The 23,690-nt window shown below is 44.7% G+C and overlaps 1 protein-coding gene across 3 annotated transcripts in view; it reads left to right on the top strand.

The window, feature by feature from the left end:
* LOC121281015 (gelsolin-like) overlaps positions 1-15,428 on the top strand; it is an 82,412-nt gene extending 66,984 nt beyond the window's left edge. For all 3 annotated transcript variants that reach the window (XM_041193571.1, XM_041193569.1, XM_041193570.1), the window contains 6 exons: positions 2,017-2,187; positions 6,141-6,315; positions 6,725-6,846; positions 9,722-9,799; positions 11,166-11,226; positions 15,054-15,428. In XM_041193571.1, coding sequence (XP_041049505.1) covers positions 2,017-2,187; positions 6,141-6,315; positions 6,725-6,846; positions 9,722-9,799; positions 11,166-11,226; positions 15,054-15,226 — 780 coding nt within the window. In that variant the 3' untranslated portion in view covers positions 15,227-15,428. The remainder of the gene's footprint in view (positions 1-2,016; positions 2,188-6,140; positions 6,316-6,724; positions 6,847-9,721; positions 9,800-11,165; positions 11,227-15,053) is intronic.
* The last annotated feature ends 8,262 nt before the right edge of the window (positions 15,429-23,690 follow it).

Raw genomic sequence — 23,690 nt, 5'->3', positions numbered from 1 at the left:
CAGTGCCACATTTCTGCCTGGTGCATGAGAATCCCAGGAAAACTCCTGGACTGTGAAGACGTGGGACTTGCCCCACCTGGTGTGGTGTTGACGGAGGTCCACTTGGACTCTCAATAGAAAAGTGCCCAGTGACGGGTTAGAGTGAAGCATGTGAACAGTGTGTGTTCTGTCCTGAGCTCCACTTAGACCAGGTGTTGCTTTAAGGTCACTTTAACTCTGCTGCTTTTTCGCTTTTGTGTTGATCATTCCTGTGCTCAGAACCTACAACCTTGCTGACTAATCCCACACGGTTGTCTCTTATTGTTACCAGCTACGCTTTTTTCATGTAACTTTTTTAAAAATTGAATTGTTCCTTTTTAATTATATCTCTATCCCTTTACTCCTCTCCTGCCCACATGTCTCATCTTGATTTTTTTTCCCCCTATTTTTCAGTGACACAGCTTCTCCAAAGGTTACAGAAAGGATAGTAAACAGTCAGACTATTGTGTACTAGTTTTTAAGTTGTTGCAATCTGATCTGTGACCCTTCTGTTTCCACCCTCTTACATTTCATGGTTGACTGAGCAATTTTTAAGCCTCAAACATTGCCCCTATGTAGATGGTTGATAGGAAGTATACAAGGTGGTTGTGGGGTAAACTCTTCCCTTCTATGGTAGTGTTGTTGTTTTTTTTCTTTCTGCCTCCACCTGGGGGAAGCTCCTACTTCCAGTCTCCAAGTGGCTCAGCAGATTGGCAAATGGCAGGGCTGAAGGTTACGCCTTAGCGTCCTGTGTGTCAGCATCTCCGCTCCGACATGGGCCCCGATCCATTGGCACATCCATCTCTACAATTCACCATCCAGTTCCCCACAGTCTGGGAGGAAAACACAGTGAAAATGTCCATGATTTAATTGCTGCACCAATGTTTCATACGCTCTCTTCTCAATTTGTGCTTTCTCTCTCACACTGCACGTGGTCACAAGGCCTTCGAGGGCAAGTGTTTTGCCTAACATGCAAATTAGGAGCAGGGATAGGCCCTTTGGGCCTGCTCCCCCATTCAATAAGATCATTTTTAAAAATTAATTCGTGGGATGTGGGCTTTGCTGGCGGGGTCAGGGTTTATTGCCCATCCCTAGTTGCCCTTGAGAAGGTGGTGGTGGTGGTGAGCTGCCGCCTTGATCATGGCCAATCTCTTTGTCACCTCAGCCCCACATTCCCGCTTGCCCCAGATGACCTTTCACCCCCTTGCTCATCGAGGATCTTTCTAGCTCTGCCTTTTAAAAATATTCAAAGATTTTTGAGGAACAGGGTTCCAAAGACCCTCCAGAGGGGGGAAAATAAAAACCTCTCCATCTTAAAAGGGCAATGGCTTTATTTTTAAACACCGACTCCCAGCTCTAGATTCTCCCACAAGAGGAAACCCCAGGAGCGATGTGCCACTTTGCTCCTCCAGGTTAGGACAGGAAGCTACCCGGGCAGATGTGGGCTTCAACCCCACCCCCACCCCCCTGCCCACGTGCAAGTAGCTCACGGCACCCAAATCGAGCGGCTTTTAAAGGGGTGACGCCATTCATGTTGCACGTTAGTGGGTGGGGGAGGGGGGGGGCGGGTGTCAGATCCTAACCGCTCCCAAGCCCACCGGGTGGGGGAAAGAATGAAGTGACGGTGAAGTTTGAGCAAACAAGTTCCATCCCACTTTTTTTTGCCCAGGACAAGGAGAAATATCGACAGTGGGCAATCCTATGGGGGTTGATGCTTTCACCTTCAAAACTTGGGCCAGCGCTAAAGGTCATAATGGCCTAGATAATCTGTTCAGTGTTAGTATATCTGTGCGAATGTGATGCTCCATATTACTGTAGACTTGAGGAGGAGAGGGTTGCACAGATTGGATTTATTAAGGCCAAAATAGTGCATTAGATCATTTGGGTCATGATCACTTTTTAGAATGTCGGCAAGGCTGGACTCACCAGTCCCTGGCGCACTTTCCAGTGTCGTGCCCCCCGTGTAACAGTAACTGCGTCTTTCCCTCACCTGGGCAGGTGCGTGTGGTCCAGGGGAAGGAGCCGGCCCACTTGATGAGCATGTTTGGAGGAAAGCCGATGGTGATTTACAAAGGTGGGACCTCCAGAGAAGGTGGCGAGTCTGCGCCTGCTGATAATCGCTTGTTTCAAGTGCGGACTAGTAGCTCTGGATCCACCAGAGCAGTGGAGGTGAGTCGGTTTAATACCAAATTTTTTGTTTTCCCCTCGATATTCGACAAGATCCTTCGCTATTCCTTTTATGAAGAATAAGTCTCATTTTAAGAGGTGAGAAGTAGGATCCTTGTATTTGGAGGTTTGGGGGTGGTTGACTACATAATGTGACAAGAATTGTGGTGTGTGTGTGTGTGTGTGTGTGTCAGATTTCACCACAAGTGACGAGCATTAAGAACTTCTTTTCCCCCTCGAGGTTTTGAGTTGTTGCAGGAGTGGTGTGCCGCCAGCAGATGTCGCTGATGCACTCATTCACAAGGCAGGCTGGAGTTGGCGACACGGAATGAACTGCAATTGTTGGCTTGGGTTGTGCCAACTATCAAAATAAAACACGAACCTCCTGCTCTCACGTGAGCTCCGGTTTGGGATGCACTGATCAATAAATCAGGGTCTACACTAGGGTTAACCGATTCCTGGCGCTTTCATCCCTTGCCCCCCCCCCCCCAGTCTTGCGTCCAATTACTCAGCCCCCTCGTTTCCTGCCTCCATGACCTAAAACTCCCTCTTGCCGCAGCTTAAACACCTTGAGATAGAAACCTCTTACTGGCCAAGAGGGGAGGATTGCAGGAAATCTGCAGAAGGGGACAGGAACTGTTGTGCAAGGGTATGAACACCCCACCCACACACACACACACACACACACACACACACACACACACACCTACCTATAATTAGAATAGGTTCTCAAAGCTTTTGTTTAAATGTTGTTTAGTCTGTGCCCCCACATACTCGGATTCGTGTCCCAATCGCACAACCAGCACTCCTCCCTCTTTTTAGCACAATTAATGTTGCACAAAAAGTTGGAAACACCCCCCCCCCCCCCCCAAAAAAAAATACTGCACCAGAGGGGAAAAACCGGTTCAAAATTGTCAAATCCCAGTAAGAAAATCAGCAATACTGGCACCAGTATTGTTTGCCATTTTAAGGTATGCAAGTTTTTTTTATTGGTGTCCTTCATTTCACAAGATCTTTTTGTTTATTTTCTACCCCACCCACACACTCTGAAGTTTAAGCTAGTTTACACTTGATGGGTTTTCACACCAAGTTCAATCATACACAGGGTATCATTGGCCAGAAGATATTCGTCGGATTAGCTCCCACTTTTGCTGTGTTAATTTGTCGGGGGGGGGGCGGTGTGGAGCCTGAATAGGCTTTCCAGCACTTTCTCTCTCTTCCGACTTAAAGTGGTACAGGAGTGGACCGGAGGGATTTCCCAGCCACTGTGACCTAGTGAAGGGCTGAGTGGAAGGAGACCTGCTGATCTCCCCTAAGCCCCTGCGGATGTGGATATCCTGTTGCCATGGCAGAGGGGAAACCCAGCGATGTTTCGGAGGAGAAACAAATATAAATTTTATTCCGTTACCTTACTCCCCATGTTGAGGACCCATGACTGTCGATCCCATGATAAATTTATTTCTCAATTTAAGATCCATTTCAAACAGTAACAGGGCTGGGGGAAAGAGAGAACATTCCAGAAAGGTGCAGTAAAGTAGTTTTTGAGGTAGCAACAGGCTTTTAAAGCTTATTTTTTCCCTTTAACTCCTGGAGACACATCAAGCCCAAGATATTTAAAGATTAATTTCCAAGATGCTGCAATTTCCCCCAGGACAGTAATTCTGGGGGAGTTTAAAAGGAAGTTTTTAGTTGCAAAAATATTGGAAAATGTGAAAAAATGATAGTTTGATAGACAGGGAAGATGGTGAAAGATCATCCAATCAGGTGCTTTAATAAAATTTGCCTTCTAATTAAAGCAAGACTTGCATTTTGAATAGCGCTTTTCATAATCAAGTGACATCTCCAAACCAATGAACTACTTTTGAAGTATAGTCACTGTTGTAATGGCAGCCAATTTGCATTCAGCAAACTCCCACAAAACGTAACGTGCTAATGACCAGATAATCTGGTTTTTGTGATGTTAATTGAGGATAAATATTGGCCAAGACATGAGGGATAACCCCTGCTCCGCTTGTAATGTCAGGAGAACTTTTACATCCACCTGAGCAGACAGACGAGTCTTCCATTTAACGTGCAATGCACCCAGCACCCCTGACAGTGCAGTACTCACTCCGTACTGCACTGGAGTGGCAACCTTTTGATGTTTGTGCTCAAGCCCCCAGAGTGGGACTTGAACCCAGAACCTTGGGCTTCAGAAGCAAGAGTGCTACCAACTGAGCCACAGATGCCATTCGGCTGGTGGACTGGGGAAAGAATGAAGATGGACGTTTTGGGTGATCGATTAGGCTGGGTCAATTGAAAGCAGGGAGGTCACATTATGAAATTTTCCCCCATCAGGAATGCACCCAACCAGAGTTAGCCACCCATTGGGGACTTCTATCTCATGAGGCCTCTAACACAGGGTGAAAAAAGTGCCCTTTCGCAGCACAGCACAATTCAGAGCAAAGAACTTCTTGATGTGTTCTTGAAGCATTGGGTGCTGGGTGAAGAGGCCTCGATTTGCTATTTGTTTTATTTCTGGGTGGCAACAAGCCCCCAGCGCCTTCAAGAAGAAATTTTATACTGCTTTGGATTACAGGCTGGAAAGCAAACAACTTTTATTTTAGGCTCCAATATGCAGTGAAACCAAGGAGTATTAGGATTAGCTGTGCTGGAGATGCCAGAGCGCTATAGTGCCACCAATAGAGAAAATATATATTGCAGACCTTGCCTTTAGTATCTACCTCTTTTTGGGGAACCTCTGTTTTAGGGGGAAAAAAAAACAGTTGCATACTCATTGGATGAAAAGTTTTTCTTCAGTCACCAATGTCCTCTGGCAATGTTTTGAGCTCTCTGTGCCTGCCAATCACTTTCCAGCATATTGCGAATTCATCGAGCTGCTTGTCTGGTTGACTGGCTGCAGTTTTGCACATGGGAAAACTGATAGTGCAGCTGGCATTGTCGACGCAGTGAGCTGACAGATGCTTGGTATGAAAGGACTGAGTGCACAGGAGGTGAGAACAGCAAGAATCTTGGCCAGAGTGTCTTCTGACTATGAAAGCTTCGTCTCGTGGGCCAGATATAGACAAGGGTTGTTAAATCTGTCTCTGTGGTTTCTGAGTGAGTTGTCTGAACACCAACTCCGAAAGGATGTTTTCTGCAATTTTCCCCCACTCCAACAAAGTCTTTGAAGTTAGAGGCATTGGCTCCGAATGTTGTTGAGATGAAAAATTCATCAGCAACAACCATACAAAGCTCAGGCTGTGGTTCAATCTTTAGTCTCATTCTCCTTCCCAACTCTAATAAATTGGTTTTAATTGTGTCTGCTGTGGCTCTGCAGGTAGCATTCTCGCCTTGGAGTTGAGGTTCTGGGCTCAATTCCCACTCCAGGACATGAACACAACCTACACTGATATTCTAGTGCAGTACTGAGGGAGTACTGTACTGTTGGAAGTGCCATCTTTCAAATGGGTCATTAAACTCTGGTCCCATCTACCTACTTGGGTGGATGTAAAAGATCCTATGGCACTAATTTGAAGAAGAGCAGGTCAGTTATCTCTGGGGTCCTGGCCAATATTTAAACCTCAATCAACATCTGGTCATTATCACATTGCTGTTAGTGGGAGCTTGCTGTACCCAAGTTGGCTGTGGTGCTGTGACTACACTTCAAAAAGTATTTAATTGGCTGTATAAAGTGCTTTGAGATGTCTGGTGGTTGTGAAAAGTGCTACATAAATGCAAGTTTTTCTTTATTAAACCAATTTGGTCTGATCTGAGACTTGCAAGTCTTAAAATATGAGTTGGGAATGTTAAAATATTTATGAATTAATTTGGAGAGGGCAATCTCATTTGGCCCTGAAATTTCAGTTGTGGCGTTATGAAACGTATTGTCTATTTGAAACTCCTTGCTGGGTGGTGGAACTGGGGTTTTGGGGAGATGGCAGCTGATGCTGTTAACTCATTCTCGTTCCCTGCAGGTCGAAACTGTTGCCTCCAACCTGAATTCAAATGATGTCTTTGTCCTGAAGACTCCTGGATCATCCTTCATCTGGGCTGGCCAGGGAGCAAGTGATGCTGAGAAGCAAGGAGGCCAGCAGCTTCTTGACATCCTAGGAGTCAGTGCCTCTGAAATTGCTGAGGGCAGTGAGCCAGGTAGGTTACGGAGAGAACTGGCTCTGTGCCTGTTGTTGACGTGAATAATATTATTATTCATAATTTGGGCTAAGTCTTTTTTATTTTTCCTAAAATACTAGTGCCAGCAAAGCAGAGAAATGGGCAATTGCAGCCACCATGTACTGATTTATTAACTCCATTTGTGTTTTAAGAGATGGTTACATGTGTGTAAAACTTTTCCTCATGGCTTTGTATTATCTAGAAACATACTGTATGGAGAACTGTCTTAACTAAACCAATTGCTTTTTCTTGGGCTTATTAGTGTTCGCATGCAATGAATATATTGCTTTAGCCTTGCTTACAATCATTGTGCAGCCTGTACGTCACTTTCAGATTGTCTGATCATTTATCTTTCCCATTTTTTCTCCCTTTACTGTTTTGGTGACAGACGAATTCTGGGATATCTTGGGTGGGAAGGCAGATTATCGCACATCACCAAGACTGAAGAGCAAAATGGACGTCCATCCTCCTCGCCTCTTCGCATGTTCTAACAAGACTGGGCGCTTCATTGTGAGTTTAAGCATTAGTGACTATACCTTTTTCAGGTTTCCAGGGATCGTTGGCCACCTGCTGCAATGGTAAACATTTCTGTAAGACAGCAGAGACACTTAGACATTAAGGGCTCAGCAGGGTTTAGTTTAGAACCCCTTGTTTAAAGTCTCCGCTTTCCAAATGTAGAGCTGAAAACAGAACAATTGGGTCTAAGTGGGCAGGCGTTGTGATCTTTCTGGATGTATTAAGATGGGTCAAGTGACTTTGTTCAACAATCGTTACCTTGTGAAGTCAGCCCGGCTGGTACTAGGGTCCCTGCCTGAGGGTAGTCTGAGGAGGGGAGAAAAGTAATTAAAAAAATTAGAAATTCTCAGTCATATATAAGGAGGAAGGATCGATAGACAGACATAGGAATGAGGCCAGAAGGTTTTATTCACTATCAGAAGATTTTGGTTACATGCCATTTTTCTTTTTTGAGTTGTGTTGCCAAAACATCTTGGTCTAAATCAGAGACAAAGAAAACCAGTCCTGCTGAAAGTGAGAAATGCACTGTGATAGAGATCAGTAATCCCAGCACGAGAGAAGGAAACTCTGTAAAGCAATGTAACGCTGAAATACATTCTGCCACAATATTTGACATGAACCCCCTCAGGCAGGTAGTGTAGTGACTCCCCTGAAACTGTTGTACAATAGAATAGTGTGAAATCATTGCTCCACCTCAGTGACCTAACTGGATGTAACACAAAGGTAAAAACAAAAAACTGCGGATGCTGGAAATCCAAAACAAAAACAGAATTACCTGGAAAAACTCAGCAGGTCTGGCAGCATCGGCGGAGAAGAAAAGAGTTGACGTTTCGAGTCCTCATGACCCAGAGTCATGGGTCATGAGGACTCAACGTCAACTCTTTTCTTCTCCGCCGATGCTGCCAGACCTGCTGAGTTTTTCCAGGTAATTCTGTTTTTGTTTTGGATGTAACACAAGTTGAGGCTGTTCCTTACAAAACTTCACCTTTTTTAAAAAAAAAAATAAAAGTGCATCTCAATCAGGGATAATAACTTCATATTGCGCCTGTCACGAAGATACAATAAATTTCAATAATATAAAATGGTGGGGTGTGTGTGTTAATTGGATTAAAGGCAGCTAGTCTAATGGCTTTGATGTGGTAGATGACGAGCTACGTTTAAGAGGTAAAGGGAAAATTTGCATTTTAAATAAACCAGACAGTTTGAAATCAAATAGAGGGAGTGAAATATTGCACCTAGCCAAGAGAAGTAAGAAATAGTGTGTTTATTTTTCCCAAAGGTTACTGGTAAAACTTGGGTACTATGAGGGATTTTTATTATCAGACGGGTAAAGTCCAAAGACATAGTGAAACAATGAGAATTTGCATTCAAAGGAGATAATATGTATAATGGAGCAAAGGCTGTGTGTAAGGGTAGGCATTTTAGGATTTAACAAGTGCGAAAAGCCTTCAGTAGCTGTGCCTTGAGCTGCTACCTACAAAGCACTGAAGCTAAGACTCACTTTGAATTGGATTGTCAGGGTGTCATGTTTCTTTGCATGTCTTACTGTTGCCTTAATGAAGGTGTAACTGGGAGTCAAATCAAATAGGGGACTTAGGAGCTATTGTAGTAATTTGTAGACGTATGTGCTTTAAAATCATTTCTCTTATTAATAAATGTTTAATCTAGTTTTGTAAAAAAAAAACCTATAAGACTCAGGTTTTATTACTATTGAATTCAAAGCCTGCATCTCGAAATTTATACAAATTTCAAAACAAGTTGTGGCAGGTGTTTCGAGTTTCCCTGTGGAATTTGAACTATTTTATTATTGGCTGTGCCACAACATCATCTTTAACATTGGAGAACCTGGTGATATTGTACTATCTTGTAAAAGTGCCACCTCAAGTTCAAGACCCCTTTAGGTAGGCCTACAGCTTCCTCCGGGTCTGCCTCCTTGATTAACCTCCATCTTTAAAGATCACGCCGCCATTGGTGGCCCTGCTAAGCTCTTGAATTCCCTCCCTAAACCCCTGTGCCTCTCCCCTTTCTTGTTTTAAGATGCTCTACGAGATGGGAGAACCTGAAATTCAGGCTCACCTGGAGGAAGCCGTAGGCTTATCTAAAGGGGTCTTGAACTTGAGGTGGCACTTTTACAAGATAGTACAATATCACAAGGTTCTCCAGTGTTAAAGATGATGTTGTGGCACAGACAATAGTAAAATAGTTCAAATTCCATAGGGAAACTCCAAACACCTGCCACAACTTGTTTCGTAATTTGTGTAAATTTCGAGATGCAGGCTTTGAATTCAGTAGTAACCCGTTCGAGTACAAACCCGTTTCCATCTGTTTCAGATGAAGTTACATTGTTTCATAGTTTGCCATTGTGAGATTTGAACTCTTAAATCTTGGGGTTACAAACCCAGTACCATAACCACTTGGCTACTTTGAATTCAGTAGTAATTGAATGAAATTAAATTGAACGCTGATTGAAATGAAAGGCATCTTTGTCTGTTGGTTGTGCAAGTCCTAAAGGAAATGACTTTGAACACTTCTCATCTAATTCCAAGGGCTGCACTCTGCAAAGCTGGGCCAGATCTGTCATTACTTGTCAATTTCCCTTCACCAGACCATGGGATGGCCTGGTTGGGAAATGAGGTAAATGTCACAATTGCTTCAGTTAAGAGATGCTGATGCCATTGAGGCAGAATAAGGACTTTATGCAGCACTTAGCTTGGTGACCGTCTAAGTTGGGCCCTCAGTGACAGACCCCCGCCCCCCCCAAAAGAAATTCTGAAGCTTTCTAATATACTTTACATTTTCAACGAGTGTCAAAAATGACCAGTGTAACAATCATTCTCTCTCTGAACAGAGTTTTCTATTCTCTTGACAGATTGAAGAAGTGCCTGGTGAGCAGGTCCAGGATGATCTAGCCACTGATGATGTCATGATTCTTGATACCTGGGACCAGGTGAGGTTACCAACTCATTTACTGGTGGGCTACATCTCACATTTACAGGGAGGCTGCAACTCGATCAAGAGGTTTTTTTTTTTAATCAGTTCATGGGTAGTGGACTTTGCTGGAAAGGCCAGCATTTCTGGCCCGCCCCTAATTGCCCTTGAAGGTGTTAGTGAGCTGCTTCGAACTCATGGTGACTGGGATGCTTTACAGATCCCTTGAATTACGTTTTGACTTAATGTTTATAAGGTTCCTTTTTAACATTTGACGTTTTGTTTTCAGTGCCCCTTTAAGGGGCTGCATCTTTTGTCCTTTGTTTTTCTTAATTTAGTTTAATTAGTTTCATTAAAAGAAAAGCTGCCTTGAACTGCTGCAGTCCATTTGGTGCAGCTAGACCCACAAGCCTGTTAGGAAGAGAGTTCCAGGATTTTGACCCAGCTACAGTGAAGGAACGGTGATTTGGTTCCAAGTCAGGAGTGGCTTGGAGGGGAACTTCAGGTGGTGATGTTACCCTTTACCTGCTGCCTTCTAGGTGGTAAAGGTCACGGGTTTGGAAGTTGCTGTCAAAGAAGCCTTGGCGAGTTGCTGCAGTGCATCTTGTAGATGCCACTGTGCACTAGTGGTGGAGGGAGTGGATCAATGGGTTGTTTTGTCCTGGATGGTGTCGCACTTCTTGAGTATTGGAGCTGTACACACACCCAGGCACGTGGAGAGTGTTTCCGTCTCACACCTGACATGTGACTTGCAAACGGTGGGCCGACTTTGGGGAGTCAGGAGTATTGTTCCCTTTGAATTGTATTGGCGCAGTGCATCTGTGGAAAAAGTCTAGAGTGTTTGTGGAGCAGTCACATCATTCAACACATTCACCACATCTGTTTCATTTATATAGGAAACCAAATGTGCATCGGGTCAAATTTTGACTTGGGTGTAGAATAAAATGAGGGATATTAGATCTGGTGTACATTCATCATGTCTATTGATCGGAGGAAATAACTGGGGATTATCCAATATTGCCTGTTTTACACCCGCCTTAAGTCAAAATGTGGTAGAGAAACCATTTTCCTGGTGCAGCTGTAGGGTTCTTGACCAACCGGACCATCGTTTACCATGGAAAGAGCGTAGCAAACTCTTGTCAGAACTGAAAAGTGCGCAAGTGCTATAAAATACCATTAATGAGTTCTCAGTTTGTTCATCATCTTGCGAAGAGCAAATCGAGGAGATTAAATTAGTGTTTCTCTCTGCACTGAATTTTCAAGTTGAGATTTATTTGAGATCTCAAGTTATTGAATGTGATCCCATCTCCGGAATGAGTCATGAGCCCAGAGGGGCTGTCTGCCCTTTGACTGCAGCTGATTAATTTTGGTCTTCTCATTTCTAGGTGTTTGTCTGGATAGGTAATGAAGCTCAAGAGGAAGAAAAAGCAGAGGCCCCAAAATCTGGTAAGAACTTAGTATCTGGCTTGTCCGTTTAATATCTTTAATTTTAATTCCTCTTTTTAGTGTGTCTTACCAAAAATTTTGGGATGGTGGTGAGAGGAGGGCATTTACAAAGGTCAATATGGATACTTTCCAGCTTACTGTTATCTGCTTTCCTTTTTCAATGACAACTATCTTCATCTGGGCCAACCTGAGGAAATTGCCACTTGCCTCTGTTGTTCCCTGTTGTGAAGTTTGGAGGTTGGTTGGGGGGTACGGGGAGGGGAGAGAAGTAGACGCGGTGAGGGAGAGAAGTCAAAGCTCACCTTAACTGCAGAGACCGTGTATTTGCTGAAGTGCGGCCAGTTCAAGCAATGACACTTTTTGTTGAGGTTTGAATGGACAATTATACGCTTCCATTTGTGGTTACATGCCTGGTATCTGATTGATTGAATCACTCAAATATTCACTTAATTTGATTACTTGCGAATTTGATTGCTGTTGGTGATCCAATTCATAAACACTCTAACATAGTTTAAGTAAAAACAAAAATAAAAATAGCTGGAAAAACTCAGCAGGTCTGGCAGCATCCGCAGAGAGGAACACAGTTAACGTTTCGAGTCCGTATGACTGTTCAACAGAACAGTTCCGTTGAAGAGTCATACGGACTCGAAACGTTAACTGTGTCCCTCTCCACAGATGCTGCCAGACCTGCTGAGTTTTTCCAGCTATTTTTATTTTTGTTTTGGATTTCCAGCATCTGCAGTTTGTTGCTGTTATCACAGTATAAGTAAACGTTGGTATGACTCTTAAATCTTTGTTGAAGGTTCCCATTGTGTGTTCTTTTGATTTTTTTGGAGTGTTTTTGCAGTGAGTTTTGTAGCCTCCAAGGTGGCAGATGTTAGTCCCTGGATAGTGGAACATTTTTCTATTTAAGACGCCCAGTGGTTCTAGATCAGTCGTGACATAATTCAGCTCAGTGAAAGATCCCGCTCTGGCCCAGCGATTGAGGGAAGAACTGCCCAGGTCCATTTGTATTTTACATTGGAAAAGGCAGAAGCAACGCCCTTTATCTTAATTGTTCTCCTTTTTAATTGAATCCCAAACCTCGAGAACAATCAACTCGTGCCAGAAGTCACCTTTTCCCCACAGCAGTCATCCTGAGGTCTGAGGGAGATTACTGAATGATGCTGGAGGGGTGGGTCATGTGCTTATGGATTTACACTCAGAACATTTAATATGAAAGGTGTGCAGTCAGCCAGGCTACGAGCAGGTGAGGAAGGGTGAAAGGACACCCCTCTCTTCTCACTCCTTGGTTTGACTGTGACAGGTTTTTGAAATTTATGAAGGATGACTGCATGTATTTAGCTGTTTATGTGCTGATTGCAAAGAACTCAGTCAGATATGCTTTCTCGATTTAAACCAATAGTTTTTATTGTGTTTAAAAACTCATCAAGCTAAATATATATTAAAACCTACCCTCAGCGCCCGCACACAAAAGTAAAGGACGTGCATTTTTGAGCAAGCTAAGATTCAACAAAGGCAAATAAATAATCTTCACTAATCCCTCGGTGCTGTTGTTGGCAGTTGAGGCTGTTCTTAAAGCTATAGTCCGTTCTGAAAGCAGTAGTCCTTGGCTTTTCTTCCTGCTGTGGAGCTTAAAGTTGTCTATTTAGGATTTCTCTCTCTGCTCACAGCCTGACAAGCAGACAGTGTTTAATTTGGTTGCGAGAGAGAGAGAGAGGGAGGCACAAGCAGCCTTCTGTTGCTGGTGTCGTCTTGATGCTCCAGACTGCTTCTAAAATAAATTTCAAAAAGGTGGATTCAATCGCATGATCCCCTCTCTCTGTGACAGTTAAGCATGCTGCAGAAGGTAATTGATTAGGTTATGTCTGGACTGACCTGGTCATTGTGTTATGGTCGAGGTGAGTACTTTTAATGTCTAAGCCCATTACTTCTGGATGGCCTGGTGATGAGCCAGGAAGAAGACATCAACGCCTCCAGGGTAGCCATTTCCTCTGTAGGCTGGTGATGCAAATTGTGGCAGCCATCAGTCTATCCTTGAAGTAATCATCGACATAACCAACATCGATTGTTGTAAAAACCCATCTGATTCACTAATGTCCTTTAGGGAAATCTGCCATCCTTACCTGGCCTGGCCCACATGTGACTCCAGACCCACAGCAACTGTCCTCTGAAATGGCCTAGCAAGCAGTTGAAGGACAAGTCCGCAGCCTGTGAAAGACTAAAAGAAAATTAGCAAAGAGCACGAGGACAGATCACATATCTCAGCTGGGGCTGGACTAAGGGTGCTATCACTAAAATCAGGCAGGGTTTCTATATGATTAGCTATTTGGTGATTGCTGCTGGAAAAGTGTATTTTGATATTGACTGAGGACCAATCCAGAGTCCAACAGTTTAAGTCTGGTGTTGTATTGAGACTGATCATTTGGGGTGAAGTACCAGATGACCAATATCAAATTGCAATATACGTGCCTCCTTCAGGAGAGGTTGGTGGTGGGGGTTGGAGGGGGAGAAATGGGAATGTGAATGAGTGGTGTAGGTGAGGATGGAAAGGTAGGGTTCAGGATTACCCTGGAGTCACCAGGAATTAAAGATTGATCTCCAGGATACAGTTACGAGCAGAAAAATCATAGGTTTGTGTTTTTTTTTTCCTCGTATTGCCTTTAATTCCTTCATCAGTTAGAAAAATGGAGATTTGGGGAGATGGGAAGGTTGTTTGACCAGGAATACCAACAGAAATATATTGAATCGGAGCTGGCAACCCAGCTGGACAGAGTGAGGAATGGGAGGTGGGGAGAAGGTCCTCCTTGCTGCGTGGTCTTCCACTGGGTAGTGAGTCCTGATGTCAATTATGAATGCTTAATTTTTCAATAACTATTTAATATCCTCCAATTTAAAAAAAAAAATCTACCGGTGGGGAGGAATAAAAAGGTGAAAGTTTGGGCAAAGCTTTTTGGTGATACTTGTTTCTGGTATAGTTATTACACTAACAGGAGTCAGCTGTTGGCAGTGGGCCTGTACACAGGTTTGTGATGTGGGTAGTGGGCCTAATAGGAGGGGTTTTTTTTCCACCTGACATTTGAGGATGTATCTAACTAGTGCAGTTTTTAAGGTTTTTTTTTAAAAAAAAATGCTGCCTTATCTTGTGAAATTTAACTTGGAGAGGGCAGCAGTGATATCTGTGAGACCTATTGTGCTATAGTTGAAAGGAGTGTAATTCTAGAATTTTTCTTTTAGCCACCTTCTGATGCAAAGCACCTTTCTTAACATTTGGGTGCCAGAAGCAAAGAGAACTGTGCAGATCATGGTGTCGCCCTGAAAGGATTGTTTGCCTATGTTATAAGCTACAAAATGATAACTCCTCCCTCTGACTCAGCAAATAAATCCAACCCCATGCTGTGGTATGGAGTCTCGCAGTTTGGATAGTCTCCAGTGGCATGCCTGGCCACAAAGATAACTATTATGGGGGTTGCATTGGTTTGGGACTAGGAAGGGGGAATGAAGGGATTTCCAATCCTGGTTACAGTCCAGCCACCCTTTGCTGGGAAGTGCGCACATATGTGTGCACACGCACTGCATGGGATCGGGATTTCTGCCTACACTTCTCATCCAAGCTGAGGTGAAGGATGATGCAACTTTCAGTGAAATGAAGATGTGCCAACAACTGCCACCTCCCCCCCCCCCCCCCCCCCCCCCCCCCCCCCCCGCCTAAATCTCATTGGCTTCTGGACTTGTTGCTGTCTCAATATATCATTAATCAGCTTTAATGGGAAAAATATCCAGTAACACAGAGATAAATGTTCATTTCCTTTTTGTCTTCAATCTAGCTAAAGAGTACATTGAGAGTGATCCTTCCAACAGGGATAAGAGGACTCCAATAGCGATTGTCAAACAAGGGTTTGAGCCACCTTCGTTCACTGGCTGGTTCCTGGGGTGGGACTACGATTATTGGAGTGTTGACCCCTTCCAGCGGGCCATGGATGAACTTGCAGTGTCTTAAATTCCCAGGAGCGTCTGACATCTGCGCTTTTGATCTCACCTAAGGAGCTTTGAAGTTATAAATGTTAAGTTTTGCCAACAACGGGCACTGCTGCTTCACCCACACTTTGTCTGTGCAATATTTAGGCTGTGCATTGGCATATGTAATATGATACCCTGTGCTTCCAAAGCATTCTATAATAAAGATTGACATTTTGAGAGCAGAATCTTGTTTCATTTTGGGGAAATTTTATTTCATACCTAATTTGGACTTGCACTCGTTTTCCTGGTGTGATTGTCACATGGTTCCTCTTTCTCAAAAGGAAAAGGAAGGACTTTTTTTTTTGGGACCTTTTTTAAACTGCTTCTGGGCATTCCAAGGTTAAGTGTTGCAGTGTTGGAAATGTAGCTGCCAAATTTCCTGCATAGATTATCTCTCTTAGTGACATTGATTGAAGGATAAATAGTGGCATGGACAGAGGAGAGAACTCTGCCATGGGATGGTTGAAGTCTACCCTCTGGCAGATGCGACATTGGCTTAACTTCCCATGTCAGAAAATTGCAGCTCTGACAGTGCAGCACTCCCTCAGTACTGCAGGAAGCAAGTGCATATTTCCAACTGCAGTTGTACCACCCTCTGTTTTGGGTGAAGTGGTTGAGTTGGTGCTGGGGGGAGCATTTGAAATAGGAGGTCACTTATTTGAATGGGGGCCCCGTGCATTTTACAAAACCCACTCACAGGTTTCAGCTGCTACAACACTTCACCAGCCCGTGCTGTACTCTTTCTGCACAACGTGGTACTATTTGGCAGAGAATCCCCCCCCTATTTAACCGAACATGGAGTTAGAAGGATCCACAATAAAGACCTACCATATTTCTTCAGGACTCTATTGCTCCCCCCCAGCACACCTCATTTTCTTTCCCAGGTTTTCACTTATCACAACAGGCATTTAGGCACCAGCAGCTGTCCGATTTTGGTTCCCTTTGTTGACAGGCTCCTTCTGTCACACCAGTTGAACATTGAGGTCTGAGGCCCCTATTACAGGAAGTGTCTTATGCCTCTGCATTTGGGTGCAGGGAATTGTACCCTGTGCATGCCCCCAGTCCCAAAATGCACAAAATGGACCCAGATACGGTGAGGTCTAACGAGAGGTCATCAAACCATGGACTCCAGATCTGTAGTCCAGAAGTCAGCTGGGGCGGGGGGGGGAGGGAAAAATAAAGGGAGGGGCTGCATTCACCAGCAAGTCACAACGGAGGGATAGTTAGCAGGATAATAATGAAGTTACAGATCTCCCATATGGCAGCTGCAACTTCTGAAATTCTGCCAACAAACTGTGTTGCATCTTTTCTCTATGGATTTTGTGGAAGATTGATCAAAAAGTGCCAGTTAAACATCTGAGCTACCCTGTTGGCTCCACAATGTAAATCTACACCAGTCATTTTCAGGGAGGGGAGAGCTATCTGAGTGAATAGAGCCAATTTTTACCTGCTGGTGTGGAATGGGAGGACGCAGCACAGCCACTACATGTCTCTGGTTGCTGGTGAATGGTCCAAGCCATTGAGCCGCAGGCGTCGATCAGATTTTGGCAGCTTGCTGTCAACACAAGAAGACACCACCCTGCGACTCTTCAGATCTGGGAATATGGGAAATTGACCGTGTCTCAACTTTAGCTAACGGGTGGAGCTGGTTTTGGAGACGAGGGAGCTGGGTGCTTGTATAAAGTGATCCTTGTAGCCGGCAGGTAGACCACTAGTGGCCTGGAGTTTTCTCGTGGGCCCAGGTGTGGTTCTCCCTTTTTTTGAGCCTGACCTAAAATAAATAAATAAATGGCTCGTTTCTTTGACGGTAAGTTTGGTAATTCCTGTAATGGCAACTGATTAGGCCACTGGCCATCTAATGCAATTTGACATACCGAGGCTTCTTCCACAGCATTTCCCAAACCCGCGATCTTTGCTACCTAGAATAAGGGCATCAGATGTATGAGGGTGCCACCACCTGCAAGTTCCCTTCAAAGTCATGCACCATCCTGACTTGGAACTGTATCGCCATTCCTTCATCGTCCCTGGGTTAAAATCCTGGAGCTCCCTCCCTAACAGCATAGTGGGGTGTACCTACACCACATGGATTGCAGAGGTTCAAGAAGGCAGCTCACCATCACCACCTTCTCGAGAGCAGTTAGGGATGGGCCATAAATACCTGCCTGCGCTAGTGATGCCCACACCCCACAAATGAATACAGTTCTGTCGAAGGGTCATGAGGACTCGAAACGTCAACTCTTTTCTTCTCCGCCGATGCTGCCAGACCTGCTGAGTTTTTCCAGGTAATTCTGTTTTTGTTTTGGATTTCCAGCATCCGCAGTTTTTTTGTTTTTATCATTTTTACAAAAACTGCCCATTTGTTCCTTGATCTTGCAATCGGAGGTCCTGTGTATATAAGACTCAAATTTGCATATTGCCCATTGCCAGGAGGCTATTGGGCTGCCCAGCCCTGGAGGATAGATAGCCATGGCCTGAGTGGTTCCAAAACAAAGCGGTAAGTGCCCAGGTCTGTTTTGAGGCCCATTTTTATGATGGGCAGAGGGAGTTACAATTGGTTCCTCTGCGTCAGAAGATGAGGGGAATTGAGTGGGAGAACGGTATTGGAATTGCTGCAGTGGGTGTGGTGTGAAGAGGAGCCGGGGCAGTATGTGGTAATGCATGAAGCTTATCATTGGTACCTGGCCAGGTTGTGAAATGCCATCCTGTTCAGAGTCTTATTGACATCTACACAAAAAAATGGAAAAACATTGAGTGCCTACTTATCCACACAGGATGGTTGTCGTGATGTTATCCACGTTCCTGTGGTTTCACAATGTTCCAGATATACTCTTATGGAAAATAATTGTAATGCAATTTGCATATACCCAACTTGCACAATTCCACACTAAGGTCAGGGTGGTAATTGTTATATGGTGCTGAGTGGCAGTGTTTATTTTCAGAAAGTATGCCTTATTTATAAAGATACATTATGTAACAGTTCAAATTTGATTACATAAAGTGCAATGTGGTTCAATTTCTTTCAATACAGTACTTTGCACTCTGAGCTGTCTCACTAACCTTACAATTGCAGCTTATAAATAGTGTAACGTTCACTAGTGTGTACAGTCCAAGGGTGCTACACTGTGAAGTTGCAGTGCTTGCATTATAGCCAGGAACTCCCCCTAGTGACTGACTGACTGAATGAAAACTCCCGCTCACAGTCAGAGGCAGACTCCACCTCACAGATACACGAGGCAGGGTTTTGCAGTCGTCGGGAAGGTGGGCCGGTGAAACAGGCTGCGGCCTGCGATCGGCCCCCCACACCCCCCGACTGCAATTTCACGCTGGCTGACCAAATAACTGCCGGGCCAGCGTTAAACGTGAGCTGAGAACCACAGCGCTGCTGGGGCGGGGGCAGGGGGAGTGCGAGCACAGGAGTCTGTACGTTGCGCACACGGGGAGCCGAAGTTTTGTAGAAACAGAAGTAAAGGTTTTAAAAAAATGAGATAGGCCCGTGAACAGGGACATATTAAAAATGATGGCTAAAAAAATTTTTTAAGGCACTGTTGGAAACCTCATCCTGCCCGCGGAGGAGGTTTCATTAAAAAAAAATCCAAAGGCCACCTGGCTGATTCACCCGCCCGCCAAGCGCAAGGTCGGGCGGGCAACAGGACATGGCTTCCCATGAATTGATTAAGGGCCTTTGTAGGCCTCTTAATTGTCGGGGGTGCGCTGCAGACTCCCGTGCGTGCGTGCTAACCGAAATATCAGGCAGGTGCACCATGGCGTTGGAAAGCTCGCCCGATGACATCGCGCCCTATTTTACCTCAGATTGGTAGGGTCCGCGCCCGCCCAGCCGGATGTAAAGTCCTGCCCCTGGTCTTATCGATTTGCTACCAAACGTCCTGTTTGTACCGACAGGGTTAGGTCAGAACCATTTTACTTTGGCCCGCACTTGACTCTATGACATTGCCCTGGGCACAAAAGCCATTCGTTCTTACTGGATGCACCGTCATGAAGAGGATCATTCTTTTTTTTTAAAATTCAAGCTTTCCTGGATGCATGTTTTGCAATTTAAATCTCGATCAGAATTCAATGTTATCTCGCGTGAGGACTTAGTGGTTAGAGATTATAAACAGTAGGAGAAAAATATAAGAGGAAGAAAAACCCATCACTGTCTCTTTGAAGCCTGTAAGAGGATTGTCTTATTCCATTACCAGAAGTGCTTTGCCCCCACCCCGCTCCCAGTATTAACCTCGTGTAATCTAATCTTCACAAATCAATTCCGTACTTGCACATTGGGCTAACCTATTCTACTTTGACCAGCAGGACTCTGCGTTTTCATTCCTATGTTCCAAGGGATTAACCCTGGCTGAAACGTATTATTAACTTTTCAAAGCTCAAGAATATATACTCTGCCCCATATCGGAATTCACCTGCCCCCCACCCCACCCACAACCGCCACCACCCCCCACCCCCCCCACTCCCCACCCCCACACTTTCTGTGAGTTGGGAAAAGACACCTTCTTTCTTCCTGTTTTCCGATTATGTCAGGACAGTATAATGGTTAGAATTCATATACTATGCAACACACCCCTTTTTGATATGTGATGTAATCTGAGGTTATGACTGAGTGTGAGAAGTATGAGGAACTATTCCGATTGCACACCAGGTTAGTGCCCTGTCCATCGTCAAAATGCCTGCAGAGGGCTGATATGTGAACACAAGAGTGAGGTGGGGAGGGCCTGGTGATTGGGATGGAGGAGCGTTTGGTATATTTAATTAAGGAACCTGTAATGGACTTGTTAGAGGAATTGAAGCCCTTGGCATTGAAGGAGCAATGGGTATGTGAATACAAAATTGGCAAGGGACAGAAAGCAGGCGGAGGTGAATTCTTGTGCTGACTGGAGGGAAGTGGTGTCACAAGGATTGGGTTTTGGGATCATTCTTTTTGTTACATATTAATGACCTGGACTTAGGTATACAGGGCATAATTTCAAAGTTTGTAGATAACATGAAAGTCGGAAATGCAGTAAACAATGAAGATAGTAACAAACTTCAAGACATAGACTGGTGAAATGGGCAGGCACAAGGCAGATGCAGCAGCAATGGTCAGGATCAGCAGGGTATGACTGCAAGTGAGGCAGGTAGAGGGATCCTGTGTTCAGGAACAGAGGAACCCCAGCTCTTGACCTTGTCCAGCAGGTACGAGGTACTTGCTCCCTGTGTGGATGAGGAACAGGGCTGTAGGGAGGATGAGCCAGCTGACCACAGCACCATGGCACAGGAGGCCATTCAAGAGGGGGGAGCAAAAAGACAAGTGGTAGTTGTAGGGGATTCTATAATTAGGGGAATTGATAGCATCCTTTGTAAGCAGGATCGAGAGTCCTGCATGATATGTTGCCTACCCCGTGGCCAGGGTGAGGGACATCTCTGACCGGCTTGAAAGGATATTAGAGAGGGAGGGAAGGATCCAGTTGTTGTGGTCCACTTTGGGACAAATAACATAGGTAAGACTAGGAAAGAAGACCTGTTTGGGGATTATCAGGAACTAGGAACTAAATTAAAGAACAGGTCCTCAAGGGTTATAATCTCTGGATTACTACCCGAGCCACGTGCAAGTTGGCATAGGGACGCGAGAATAAGGGAAGTAAACACGTGGCTAAAGGAGTGGTGCGGGAAAGAGGGGTTCCATTTCGTGGGGCACTGACATCAGTATTGGAACAGGACGGATCTGTACTGTTGGGAAGGTCTCCACCTAAACCAATCTGGGACCAATGTTCTAGTGAAAAGGGTAAATAGGGTGGTCAACAGGACTTTAAACTAGAAAGTGGGGGGGTGGTGGGGAGGGAAGGGTAAAACTCCAAGAAGTATGACTAATGGGAAACAAAGCAGCAGGTTAGCGTGTGGGGGGGTGGATTCAACTTCATGGAAAATTATGAAAAACTGAAAAGAAAGGAGAGCCCAGGAGAGGCTATTAATGACTCTAGAACACAAAATAGGACAGAGTGTTTGGAAAGGGCTAGGAATCTAACTTCAAGCACATCAGATAAAGGAACGACAATGAGAAAGGGGACTGGAAATACAGGACTGAAGGTGTTGTATCTGAATGCACGCAGTATACGAAATATGCTAAATGAGCTTGTGGCACAGATTGAAATTGGCAGGTATGATGTGGTGGGCATCACGGAGACATGGCTGCAAGGGGATCCGGACTGGGAACTAAATATCCAAGGATATACATCCTATCGAAAAGATAGGCAGGTTGGCAGAGGGGGTGGGGTTGCTTTGTTAGTAAGAAATGAAATTAAATCAATAGCAAGAAATGATGTAGGGTCAGATGATGTTGAATCTGTGTAGGTAGAGTTGAGGAACCGCAAAGGTAAAAAAACCATAATGGGAGTTATGTTCAGGCTTCCGAACAGTAGTCAGGATGTGGCGCACAAGATACACCAGGAGATAGAAAAGGCGGGTAAGAAAGGTAAGGTTACAGTGATCATGGGAGTTTTCAATATGCAGGTAGACTGGGAAAATCAGGTTGGCAGTGGATCCCAAGAAAAGGAATTTGTGGAATGTCTACGAGATGGCTTTTTGGAGTAGCTTGTGGTGGAGCCCACTAGGGAACAGGCAATTCTAGATTTAGTGATGTGTAATGAGGCAGATTTGATAAGGGAGCTTAAGGTGAAGGAACCCTTAGGAGGAAGTGACCATAAAATGATAGACTTTACCCTGCAATTTGAGAGGAAAAAGCTGGAATCAGATGTAACGGTATTACAGTTGAATAAAGGCAACTACAGAGGCATGAGGGAGGAGCTGGCCAGAATTGACTAGGAGATGAGCCTAGCAGGAAAGACAGTGGAACAGCAATGGCAGGAGTTTCTGGGAGTAATTTGGGAGACACAGCAACAATTTATCCCTAGGAAGAAGAAACATACTAAAGGGAGGACGAGGCAACCATGGCTGACGAGGGAAGTCAGGGACAGCATAAAAGCTAAAGAGAAAGCATGCAATGTGGCGAAGAGCAGTGGGAAACTACAAAGCCCACAAAGACCAACAGAGGACAATTAAAAAATAAATAAGGAGGGAGAAGATTAAATATGAGGGTAAACTAGCCAGTAATGTAAAAGAAGATTGCAAGAGATGTATTAGATATATAAAGGGTAAGAGAGAGGCAAAAGTGGACATTGGGCCACTGGAAAATGACGCTGGAGAAGTAGTAGTGGGGAACAAAGAAATGGCGGAGGAGCTGAATAGATACTTTGCATCAGTCTTCATAGTGGAAGACACGAGTAACATCCCCAAAGTTCAAGAGAGTCGGGGGGCAGAGGTGAGTATGGTGGCCATTACTAAGGAGAAGGTGCTAGGAAAACTGAAAGGTCTGAAGGTGGATAAATCACCTGGACCAGATGGATTACACCCCAGAGTTCTGAAGGAGATAGCTGAAGAGATAGTGGAGGCGTTAGTGGTGATCTTTCAGGAATCACTCGAGTCAGGGAGGGTCCCAGAGGACTGCAAAATCGCTAATGTAACCCCCCTGTTTAAGAAGAGAATGAGGCAAAAGACGGGAAATTACAGGCCGATTAGCCTGACCTCACGTTGGTAAGATTTTAGAGTCCATTATTAAGGATGAGATTTCAGAATACTTGGAAGAGCATGGTAAAATAGGGCAAAGTCAGCATGGTTTCATCAAGGGGAGGTCATGCCTGACAAATCTGTTAGAATTCTTTGAGGAGGTAACAAGTAGGTTAGACAAAGGAGAGCCAATGGATATTACCTACTTGGACTTCCAGAAGGCCTTTGACAAGGTGCCGCATAGGAGGCTGCTCAGTAAGATAAGAGCCCATGGTGCTATAGGCAAGGTACTAGCATGGATAGAAGATTGGCTGTCTGGCAGGAGGCAGAGAATGGGGATAAGGGGGTCCTTCTCAGGATGGCGGCCGGTGACTAGTGGAGTTCCGCAAGGGTTAGTGTTGGGACCATAACTTTTCACTTTATACATTAATGATCTAGGTGAAGGAACTGAGGGCATTCTGGCTAAGTTTGCAGGTGATACAAAGATAGGTGGAGGGACAGGTAGTATTGAGGCAGGGAGGCTGCAGAAGGATTTAAACAGGTTAGGAGCATGGGCAAAGAAGTGGCAGATGGAATACAACGTGGGGAAGTGTGAGGTCATGCACTTTGGTAGGAAGAATAGAGGCATAGACTATTTTCTAAATGGGGAGAGAATTCAGAAATCTGGGGTGCAAAGGGACTTGGAAGTCCTAGTCCAGGATTCTCTTAAGGTTAACTTGCAGGTTGAGTCGGTAGTTAGGAAGGCAAATGCAATGTTGGCATTTATTTTGAGAGGACTAGAATATAAAAGCAGGCATGTGCTGCTGAGGCTTTATAAGGCTCTGGTTAGACCATATTCAGAAAATTGTGAGCAATTTTGGGCCCTGTATCTCAGGAAGGATGTGCTGGCCCTA

The sequence above is a fragment of the Carcharodon carcharias genome, chromosome 8, assembly GCF_017639515.1.
Source record: "Carcharodon carcharias isolate sCarCar2 chromosome 8, sCarCar2.pri, whole genome shotgun sequence".
NCBI classification, from domain to species: domain Eukaryota; kingdom Metazoa; phylum Chordata; class Chondrichthyes; order Lamniformes; family Lamnidae; genus Carcharodon; species Carcharodon carcharias.
Note: the sequence above shows the minus strand (reverse complement) of the source record. Positions and strands in the feature narration are given on the sequence as shown.